A 12078-nucleotide genomic window follows, 5' to 3' on the forward strand; every position below is an offset into this window, starting at 1 on the left:
ATGAAATTTGTTTCTGCTTTTTTAAAAAAAAAAAAAAAAAAAACCCTATCAAACTTTAAAAGGCTATTCATTTTTCATATTCCTAAGATCTGCATCCTTTACTGTGACTTGAAGTGATTTATTAAAGATCAAACAGGAAAACAGTTTCTATCGTAGAAAGAATGTTACAGGAATCTACAACACCGACGCCTGCAGCCCTTTCTGGAACCTAAATAGTTAATAGAGTCTATTATTGATGAGCTTAACTAAGCATCTTCCTCCTGCTCTTACTAATGTATAAAGGAGTAAGTAGGCCCAGGAGCTTATACTTTGGTGTATGCTGTTTTTGTTTTTGTTTTTTTTTGTTTTTTTGTGAAAATGCATTTAATGCTTTTGTTTCAAATATACAGTAAAGGCCATTGGTCTGTTCTAGCATTATAAAGGGCAGTATAAACTGATGTTGTAAATGTCTGCATTACTGTACAACAGAAAAGTACATTTGCATAGTAACATTGATCTCGCATATAAGCACATGCACGTAATACATGAACCTAGAGTATTTTCAGTACAATGAAACGACTGAATCACCTTGATTAAGCAGCCATAAATGACCCTTTGGTTTCCAGTTAATTAATCCCAAAACTGCAGCAATCAAGAGTTTCATTATACCATGGAAGTGTATGAAGATGTGTTTATTCCATCATTACTGTTTAATCAAAATATTTTTGCCTTGTATTGGTTCAGTTAAACTGAAAACTACAAAGTGAAGTGCAAATAATGCTGCAAGCATTTTTTATTTATATTATGATTTCAATTTTAAATCATACAAAAGGCTTTTTAAGAGGGTTTTCTTTTCTTTTCTTTTTTTTTTTTTTGCATGCAATAATAGCTTTGAGACACTGCACCATAAAGAATATAAAGTTGACAAGGTCTCTGGATGCATTTGAATCTCATTTTACATCCTGATTTGAATATTTAAGATTGTCATCTAATGATTTACAGAGGAGTGGTTCATTTTCTCAAGCTGCTTGAAATACAGTAACATTTATAAATGATGCCTGCGACCCTCAACTGCTTCGTTTGTCAATGATTGCACTGCATCTCAACACTTCTGTAAAGCAGGTTTGAGGTGGACGGTGGGCTGGCCTGATTAAAAGATGTCTGTGACAGTGAGGATTATTTAATTATTCTAGCAGCAGCAGATTTAAATAAAACCAGCATTTAAACCATTCAAACCTGAACCTCCATTCGGTTTACCCACAGTAGCTTCCCACCTTCTGAACAACTTGTTATAAAGAATTGTCAGTCCCGGGCTCCTGAGTGGCGCATCCATTAAAGGCACTCTGTGTGGCGTGCAGGATGTGCCCTGTAGCCTGGAGATCCAGGCTATGTCATTGCCGACCGTGATCGGGGGTTTCCAGGGGGCGGCGCCCAATAAGTCAGCAGGGCAATCCACGGTTCACCGCACACCAGCGACCCCTGTGGCAGATCTGGCGCTTGCAGGTCTGAAGTGGAGCCATTCAGATCTGTGTTGTCCTCCGGCACTATAGATCTGATGGCTTCGCTGTGAATCCACAGTGCAAAAAATGACGGCTTGGCAGGAACACGTTTCGGAGGACGTGTGTTTCAGAGGACGCGTGTTTCGGAGGACGCGTTTTTCGGCCTCTGTTTCCCGAGTCGCAGGGGGTTGCAGCGGTAAATCGGGATTAATTAGAACACAATTATCAATTCCAAATTGGGGGAAAAAAAAGAACTATCCGTCCCTCAATCTGTAATCTGAAGACGGCCTTTTCTTCCGAACTGCTCTTTGTTATGACCAGTGGTTGGAATGGAATTACTGTGGAACTTTAAAAGACAAAAATACCCTTCAGTGAGGGGAGCTTTCCCCTTGGCTAAATAGTTGCTGGACCTGTGTGCGTGTAATTAGAATAAATAAACAGACGAACTACCAGGTTTCAGCAATCAAGCTGGCACTGGCAAGAACCGAGGGCTACACATAGCACTCAACTGCTTGTTGAAGCATTTATTGACTAAACATGCAGTATGCAATGCATGTAACATAGGTAGATGTTAATGCTGCTGTCTTAGCTCAGGGGGTTTTCCATTATGGAGCCAAGTTCCATCTCTCACACAATGCTTGTGACATAGCACAGAGAAAATGGGCAGCACATCTATAGTGGACTGGCTAAGCACTGAGGTGCTAGTAGAAAATAAGCAGATGTTAAAGATACATACAGTGTTAGAGAGGTTTGGCACCGGGTAGGGGACATGAGAGAAAAAATATATATCGTTATATCATTTGTGCACTTCTTACTGTCTCGTGGCCACAAGATACCTAAGACGTGTGCACAAGATACTGTATATATATATATATATATATATTTTTTTTCTCTCATGGTCCCTCCCAGGCTCCGTAGAGATTATTTTAATGTCTATGGTACTTAGGTATGCTGCATTTTGGGTCAATTAGGACCACATTGGGGCACGCTGTATTTCAAAATGTATATCTCAGTCTTTAATTAACTCCTGTTTTTTTTAAAGTGATACAATTGAAGGTCTGTGAAGCTATTTGTTATTCCTTTTTTCTCCTTTCAAAAAACAATAGGAGCTAATTAAACACAAGAGAAATATTGTCCAGATTTTCAAAACCAAGGTCAATGTTTAATCTTATTAATGAGGCTAGCATTATTAACTTGATTGTGAGTTTATAGAAAATGTGTTATTGTGCTGAAAATAAATTCTAAATTCATGCTTTATTTGTGTATGCATATGAAAATATGTACTCTTTTACTATATAAAAATAAAAAGTGCATTGTAAGGTGTAGATTTCTTATCTTTAGACAAACTAAAATGAAACAGTATGTCTAATCCTGCAAGTACTGTACGTTGTTGGTACATTTAGAAAGATGGATAAGAGCAATATCCAAACGACTGTCTAAATGACATTGCTGTTGGGCTTTTCAGGCTGAGAAACTGTGAGCTTAATAAGAGTCTAGCCTTATACAGAATGACCTCCTTCAAGCTACAACTAAACTTGTGTCCTCATCTCATTTAGGGACAGATTTGAAAAGCGTTTGCACCAGGTACAAGGTTTGTCCCTCTTCCTTTAAATTGAACTTTTATGAAGAACAATAGTAACTGTTTGAAGCTAATCTATTGTTTCAAATATTCCTTTTCCTTTGCCCTTGCAAAACAAAGTACTGTATAAAAAGCGGAATGAGACATTTTATGAGCTCTCTATGTACTTTATACCTAGCAGGAAGTCATTTAATAGGAGGCTGTGTGGTCCAGTGGTTAAGGAAACAGGCTTATAACCAGGAGGTCCTTGGTTCAAATCCCAAATCAGCCACTGACTCACTGTGTGACCCTCAGCAAGTCACTTAACCTCCTTGTGCTCCATCTTTCGGGTGAGGTGTTGTTGTAAGTGACTGTGCAGCTGATGCATAGTTCACAAACCGTAGTCTCGTATCTTGTAAAGCGCTTTGTGATGGTGGTCCACTAAGAAAGGTGCTATATAAAAATATTATTAATATTATTATTTAGCTGACCCATAGTGACATCAACTTTCAATGGCTATGTTTGTAATGACTTTTGGCATGCAGAATGGAATGTTCTTTTTCTAGAATTGTGATGTCATCATACCATCATCGCATAATAGGATTCTAGATTTTTGGCAAGTATGAAATGCCTGGAGAAGTTGGCCAGTACACGTTTGATACTATAGACATCATTCCATGGGTCAAAATGTGTCAAATTCAAGGGACAAATTGAAGAACTGTCATCTCACTGAGACAGAAATACACTTCCTTATATTCTGTAATCCTGTTGCAAATCTCATGTTAAGAGGTCCATATCACACTACAACAAAACAAATAACGAAAGGGCCAGTGAAGCTCCAACAAGGCAAATGGCATCGAGCTACATTAATGCTTCCCCACGATTCTTAAAAGTACATTATAAGTAATATCACAACAGACATGTGTGAATAATCACAAAACACGTTAATCTGTTTATAATATACATTTTATACATATAAATTACATTACAGAATACAAGTTGATATACATACCTCCAGCCTGTGACTGATAAAACCATGAAATCTCAGCAGAGCTGTCTGTTTAGATCAATCAATAAACACTGAGCTTACGATCCTTAAGATCATAGCATTGAGTCCTGCTGTTGAAACATATTTAAATCCAAACTAATATAATAATTATAGTAGTTATAGCCTTTCTTTGAATATTAATTGATTTGAAGTTAAGAATCGTACATCTTTTACCAAACACATTTTTTATGAAGTTCATATAGTGTAGCGATTGTGGTAGTTGCAATGCTGAGTAACCAACAAACAAAACACATATTAACTTATGTAGTTAAAAAAATAAACTTTGTTGCATTAGTAGTAGTGGTAGCATGTCGGCACAACTTAAATTAAGGCGTCTTAATACACAGTTTTAACAAATAATTACATTTAATCATCCTTGGAGATAGAAAAGTAATACTTAGAACGCATGATTAGGTACAGTAAGTAAAACTGGAATGCTTCTGTAGTATCATTCTAAAATCTTACAAAGTCCCTGTAAACACCCTTTTCAATGCAATGTGCGTTTAATTACTGGTGAGTTCTTATGATGTGTGCTATATGAGATATTAGCATAGCCCCTCCTTAATTACCATAAAATGACAGACGCTGGTGCCACACTTAGAAGTTTGTTGTAAACCCTTGTCAAAATAATAAATCACAGGTTCAAGGGATTCTTATTGGCAATAATAGCACAGCAATCATAGTGTGATATATAAAGTAAAAAGTAACCACTGCTACTCTACGTTGCTATCCAACATATGTCTTATCAGAACAATGTACCTCATTGAACCCCGTCACCTTGAAGGGCACTTGAATGAAATGGAAGATTTAGAGTGACAGATCCATTTACTTTGGGATTGCAGAGGTGTCCTGAATTTGGTTGTCCCAAAAGACATTGAAAAGATGTGATCTTTCTATGTAGTGAATCATTCTGAAAGCACAAAGTAAATGGAGATGTTGATTAAAATGTTAACAGTGTCTTTGAAAGGGCTTTGCTAAAAATGAAAAGGGGAGTGGTGGTTGGTTTGATGGGATTAACCTCGTCCTTGTGTGATAATATGTGCCAAGAGTGAGGCTGTTTTTAGACCAGTTCCTTTCAAAACCAGTCAAAATTGTCATTGACAAAAATAGATTGGTGGGTTTTTTTTTTTCTTTCTTTTCCTCCTTTAAAATCACACACATATAAATCAAAAACTCTATAGGCTGTCAATACTGATTACCAAAACTGTAAATAGACACATCTGCAATCATTAGAGGAAACATTTTTATTGGGTCAAGGTTGTAAGAAGTTGGTCTTTTAAAATAGATTTTGGGCTGAAACATTTTTTTCTATTGGCGTTTAAAAAATCCATAAAGATTTCAATGCATAAAATGCTGTTAAAACTTTGCGATATTCTGTCAAAGTGGTTAAAAGTGTGCAGGTGATTAAATAACAGACAGACAATTATAATCCAGGTGAAAAGGTTTGTTTTATTTATTTTTATGTCCCATGCCAGACGGCAAAACAGACAGTAAATAATAATGCTGGTAAGTAATACAGCGGCCTGTATTACTTACGTTTATAATCCCTGGGCTGGTCCTGAAATAATAGTCCCGTTATTGTATCCCCACATTAAACACAAAACACATACACAAGTCTGTTTTTGTGCATGAATTAGTGATTGTGGTACAATACAGTTTACAGTGGTACAAGTGAAGTGCTGTCCCGGGTTTGTGCTGGACTCTGGCGACAGCTCCGAAATGTGTCAGCCTTCTAGTGATTTAAAAACACAGACAATTACTAACAGACACACACAAACAAAACACTCATGTGTATTCTTAAAACACAGGTTTATTTCAGTAGTGGTTACTGCATCTTTCATGGTCCTTCAGGTTCAAGGTCACAAACCAAGCGAAAGAACAGATTACGATTATCCGACCATCCTTATATGCTGACACGCATGACCTCTTGGTAAAGAATGCAGGTGTCTTTATTTTATTTTTTTTATTATTTATTTTTTTTTTTTTTTTTAATTTACTCGTTGCCAATTATTTTTTATTATTTTTCTCCCAATTTGAAATGCCCAATTATTATTTAGGCTCCGCTGGCTCGTGAGCGGCGGAGATGAACACATGCTGTCCTCCGAAGCATGTGCCGTCAGCTGACCACTTCTTTACACACTGCGGATTCACTATTGCAGCCACCCAGGAGCTACAGCGTCGGAGGACAATGCAGCTCCGGGCAGCTTAAGGCAAGCCTGCAGGTGCCCGGCCAGACTACAGGGGTTGCTGGTGCTCGCACAATGCCAGAAAGGCATACAGCAGAAAATCTAGCAGATTTGCTGAGGACCACTCCTGAAGCATAGAATATAAATGAGAAAATCACAGCTTGCGTACATGACAGTGCCAGCAACACTGTTTTAGCAAACAATGCATTTATTGAGTGGGAATCGAATTTGTGCTTTGCACGTTACAGCTAACTATTAATGATGGATTTTAACTTTCTAGCATAAGTCATGTGGTTGGTGCTGCGAGCCGACTTGTATCCCATTTTCACCACAGCACTGTTGCAGCTCAGGCTTTAAAGTTGAAACAGCAGCAGCAAAATCTGCCTGAGCACCGTCTTGTGCAATATTGTCGTTCACGATGGAATTCAATCCACGACATGTTTGAGCACCTTCGGGAGCAGAGATGGGCACTTGTAGCAGTGTTATCTGCTAGGGCCTACATAAAACTAACAGAAGCCTGAATGCTGGACCTAACGGATAATAGCTGGCAAGTTATCGAAGAGCTGCTGCCAGTATTGCGCTCCTTGAAATGTGCCACAACTGCTCTGGGTGGTCGTGAGTCAGAAGTGTCCATCTCAATGGTGCACCCTGTTACTGCCACCCTGCTATCAAAGCATCTAATGTCGGCACCCGATGAAACAAAATACCACAATTTAAAACCACTGTGTCCGAATCTTTAAGACGGTGCTTGGCACCTTCAGATATAGAAACAGCACATAAAGTAGCACTCATCACATCATTTTTGGATCCTCGACACCTTAAATTTACTGATGATGCAGTTAGAATTGTTGTAAGAGAGAAAGTGGATGAACTGCTTTCAAATCTGCCAGATAGGGATAGCACTGATAACATCGTGGGGGAGGGAACGCACATCTATAGAAGCAGCTGGTCCGTCTGTCAAAAAAAAAACTCGCTGTGACAAGCATACCGCTATGGCTACACTGTTTGGTGAGGAATACTACACGGAAACCACCTTGTTGAAAACAGAACTTGAAAAATATGCACTCGATGCATGTATTCCGCCTTATGAAGACCCACGTGCATGGTGGGGAGTGAAGGAAAATCGCTACAGAAAACTAGCACGTTTACAAAGGCCTATCTGTGTATCCCAGCTACATCTGTACCAGCAGAGAGTTTTTTCAGCTGCGGGACTTACAGTAAACAAATTGTGCAGTCGTCTTTCACCCGAACACATTGACATGCTGATCTTTTTAGATAAGACCTTGTGAATGCGTACATGGACAATACAAAGTTTCTGTAAAAGGTTTGTTCTTTTCCAAAATCAGCACGATTTTATTTATTTATTTTTATTTATTTTTTTAAATCTTCTGGAATCAATGTGCAAAGGATAATGAATGTTTAAGTTAAGTATGTAGCCTATGTTTTATAGTAGTTGTTAAACAAGATCAAAATGCAATTTACAGTTTTAAATATGTAGTTTTTTTTTTTTGGTTTTTAAGTTGTAGTGTGAATTTTGATTTTCTACTTTTTATTTTTCTGTTCTAATACATTATGTATTGCATAACAGATTGATTGCTTCTAATAGATCTATCATTCTAATTAGAGGTCGAATATTAAAAAAAAATTGTAATAGAATACTTGAATACCTAATTATTCGAAACATATTTAATACAAACTTACTTAAGATTTTGTATTATTCTTTTTAGATTCTGAAGCTGCAGGCCGGTATGCAGAATCGTTCATTTTAAATGTTACTATTTATTTTAGGAATGCAACGAAGCATTTCTAAATACCCGGAAGTGTTGTGACTATAGTGTTGTTTTTGTTGCGTCAACACTCAGCAGCACCATTGAATTTAGGTATGCACACAGTGTTTCCCTTCCAGGTCGATATGTTCTTGCAATGGAGTCTCGCCTTTTTCCAGATTGACTGACTTCCTGACCCGAGGAAAGAACTGTCAAGTCAGCCCATCCAATGAATTCTTCCCTTGCTTATCGCCCTCACAGGTCGGGAGGGAGATTTACAACCAAGGTTCATTATATTTCTGTCACAGATTTACAGATACCTTATTACTTCAATTTGGTGCTGCAGAGTTTATCTTAAATTGATCAAAATGACTGCAGCACTTAAAAGAGGAAAACCTTTATTAATAATACTATGATTTTCAAATGCTGCAGTATTTTATTACATGATTTATGACATTTTAGAAGTAGCGTGGTTGTTTATTTTCTGTAATATGGCAGCCTACCTGTATGTAGCAGCGTGTGTGGCTAACCTACTTTGACTACAGTACATTTATCGGTGACATTACTGAGAGCCTATTAGGTGGGAGTTGGAAGGTCAGGGGAGTACTGTACCAGCGAATCAGGAGTGTGTATTGGTTGTTAAGGGTGTCAATGCTGGTGTGCCACTTTAATCCAAGAGTGTGACATTGATGTTTTTCTGCACCAAAAATTACCTCAGATTATCAGCTTGTTTTCTGTAAAAACTACAATATATCCTACTTGGTTATTTTTATTTAAAACTTAAACTTGCTTGTTTGTAATTTCTCTGCAAGAGAAACCAAAACTACTGTAAATATTCTCATAGATAGTAAGCACATTATTTTTATTTGTATGGGATTGAGTACGGGAATTACAATTGAGCTAAAAACAAAACCACCTAAAAGAACTTCAGAAGGACTGCTGTTCTTTACGTAGTTTATCTTGCATTTTCTTTCAGAACTGTACTACCGTAAAATAAAATGTGCTTACTGTGTGTGTACATTAGTTTGTAATCTACATGTTAGATTGAGGCTTCCATCTCTTTGGGAGCGTTACATGTATGTACATAGTCTGCGTTTATTTGTTTACTATGTGTGTTTTTTTTTAGTAGGGGGGAGAAAAATACCTTAATGTTTCTTTATTGATAGCTGTGTTTATTCGAGGGCGGCCTCTATTATAAACCTGATATTTGACTGCGGCGTCAATACAAGGGCGTCTTTAATTCGAGGGAGGCGCCAAGTAGAAGTAATAAGGTATATTTTCAACAGAAATCTGAAATCCAATAATAAAAGTGTTGTTCGGGTAGCAGTATTCAGACAAACTTGGCATGGACATCAGAATACTAATGCGTATATTGAGTGCTCTTGTTGTTTATAAGTGTTAGATTTAGTCACGGAACCAACACAAAGTGACAAATGTACTTATCTGACAAATGTTTCTGAGCTGGGATCAAGTGCTCTTGGAACAAACAGTTGTCGCTATGAATATTTCATCACTGTACATTTTTCAGTAAATGTGTTTCAACCAATTAGTCCTGTGTTTCATCACCTCAGTTGTATCGAATATTTAAAAAGAAGAATATATAATGTGCTTGGAGATCCTAATTTCTGTATGGCATCATAAACTGTGAGTGAAGAATATTCAAGCTCATTGCCACCATATCAAGTCACAACCAGCAAGACATAGTGATATATTTAAGTTACAAACGTCAGTTGCAACTATACTGTGAATATGTACAGAGTGTAATCTTGTGCTCACATGTATGTAATTAAAATGCTAAAGATAGAATTCCTTACCTGGTAGCATAAATCCCAATGGGGAAAAGTAAACAGAACAACTATAGTGGCCTGTATGTGAAAACAATATGGCTTTTTAAACATTGTCTTTACATACAGTTCATATTTATCAAGGTTTTATGTAAGTATACCCTGAACTGCTTATAACTACCTAGATGAAAATTATTTTTTAATATACTATTTTCTCAGAGTTTTCACTTTGCATGAAGCAAGGCCATCAGGTCATCAAAGGAATCCACATTGAGTATAAAGATTTTTGTCAGGAAATAATTGTAGAAATAATTTGACATTTACTGAAAGGCCTTTCTTCCTTCCTATCTTCTTGTAGTATGTTGTTCAGAAGCTCAAACATTTCCAATATTTGAAGAATTCCGTACAATATAATGGCAGAGAAGTTACCCTTTGCATTCAAGAGCTCCTATTTGCAGAGAAAGGGGAGATAGATTGTGCTGACAAGATAATTACACTAGCACCATGGATCCAGTGGTCTGGCTGACAGATAAATTTGATTCTTGTGACTGAAAACACCCAAGAGAGACCGGGGGGGGGGGGGTAGATCATAAGTTCTGGGGGATGCCTATCTCTTGAAAGCAGACACACACAATAGCAGTTATTAGGGCCTTCAATCCCGGTGTGTTCCTAGGAACACTAACTTAGCTAATCACATGAGAGGTTGAAGGACATTTATATATTGTATTGAGCTCTGGTTAGGTAAACCACTTGTCTTTTTTTATACATCATCTCTTGATACTGTGTCAGGGTTTTCCTGAAATAAGCCTGCTTTGATTCATTAAATTGATATTCATTAAACTTGCCTAGTTCTTGTTTTGCACCTATTGCCTCCATTTTAAGATCCACCAAGATGCTAAAGACTTCAAAAGGAAAAAAATTGGTTTGGAAAATTTAAATGTGTTATTTTTAATTTAATTTAATTTATTTTAGGTGGGTCTTTCTCATTTAAAAAGTTTTTACTATTTTTTTCAAAATACAAAAGGTTTCCAACAGGCATGAAAAATGAAATGTCTTCAACATGGTTTTAGTCAATTGGTAGTTGACAATATATTCATTAGCAAAGAACCACTTGATGTGTGTCTACAGCTCTTTTCTCTTCAGCATTGCACTTGAAACTTGGCAAGCCAACCTGACTATTGAGATTTGAAGATAGCCTCCATGAATATCAGAGCTTGTTTTGTGTGTAGGAGTGTTTGTTAGAACAGGATGAGCTGAACAAAAACGGATCTCTGCAATTCACATCTCCAAATCTCAGCTCAAAGTTATGCTGTTTCTTCCATAGAACCAATATTGACACTAGGCTTCCTAGCCAAATTTAAAGTGTTACAGATAAGAGCAGTAGGCAAGCGTCAAATGGTTTTGTATGAATAGTATCAACTTATTAATTGGCATGTGTTTCAATTTGAAACCAATGGGGGGGTAGCTAGCCCGCCAACCACGTCCAAAACTTTTTATCCTGCAGTCCGGAAAAGGTTTCATGTGACGATACACAAAAGTGCTGATTGAATATTCATTCATTGTGTATGACTCTGCTTTGCTTTTCCAGATGGCCTTGTTGATTGCATGGACCCAGACTGCTGTCTCCAGAGCCCCTGCCAATCAAATCCACTGTGCCGAGGCTCACGCGATCCTCTGCAAATCATCCAGCAGAGCAAATCACCTTCCCAGAAAGTCAGGTCCTTCTACGACAGAGTGAAGATGCTAGTTGGCAGGGATAGCACTCACATCATTCCTGCAGACAACCCCTTTAATGCAAGGTACTGATCCGGATTACTACTGCTGTGAAGCACATCCTCTTAGACTGGGCTTTATATAATATACAGGAAACACGAGGTTGGACAAAAAAATGAGAAGTGGCACTGTTAATAGGGTTAAGAGTGACAATGGGAAGCTAGGACAGTGTTCATTCAGTGTGACAAGTCTTGTTTAAATTCTTCTTTAGGGACTCAGATGAAAATCTTCAATGATTTCTTCAAGTTCTTCACGGATACGGAAGCATATGTCAACAACTTGACCCGCACTATCAGCTCTAATTTCTGTCTTGCACTTTATGAATTAAACTGACTCAAAACAGGAAGATGCAGTTTTTATGTATGTCATGCTATTTGCAAAACAAAAGAAAAATAATTAGTCATGTTTGGGACAGCCCACATAAGTACGTGCTGTAAAACAGGTTCTTATGACTGTGGTCATCAATCATCGTGGTCATCCATGGA

The 12078-nt window shown here is 37.5% G+C and overlaps 1 protein-coding gene across 16 annotated transcripts in view; it reads left to right on the forward strand.

Annotated features, from left to right (window-relative positions):
* LOC121324203 (teneurin-2) overlaps nt 1–12078 on the forward strand; it is a 460344-nt gene that overhangs the window by 416315 nt on the left and 31951 nt on the right. For all 16 annotated transcript variants that reach the window (XM_041265803.1, XM_041265804.1, XM_041265807.1 and 13 more), the window contains one exon: nt 11409–11619. In XM_041265803.1, coding sequence (XP_041121737.1) covers nt 11409–11619 — 211 coding nt within the window. The remainder of the gene's footprint in view (nt 1–11408; nt 11620–12078) is intronic.

This window comes from Polyodon spathula, chromosome 12 (genome assembly GCF_017654505.1).
Source record: "Polyodon spathula isolate WHYD16114869_AA chromosome 12, ASM1765450v1, whole genome shotgun sequence".
In the NCBI taxonomy this organism is placed as follows: Eukaryota; Metazoa; Chordata; class Actinopteri; order Acipenseriformes; family Polyodontidae; genus Polyodon; species Polyodon spathula.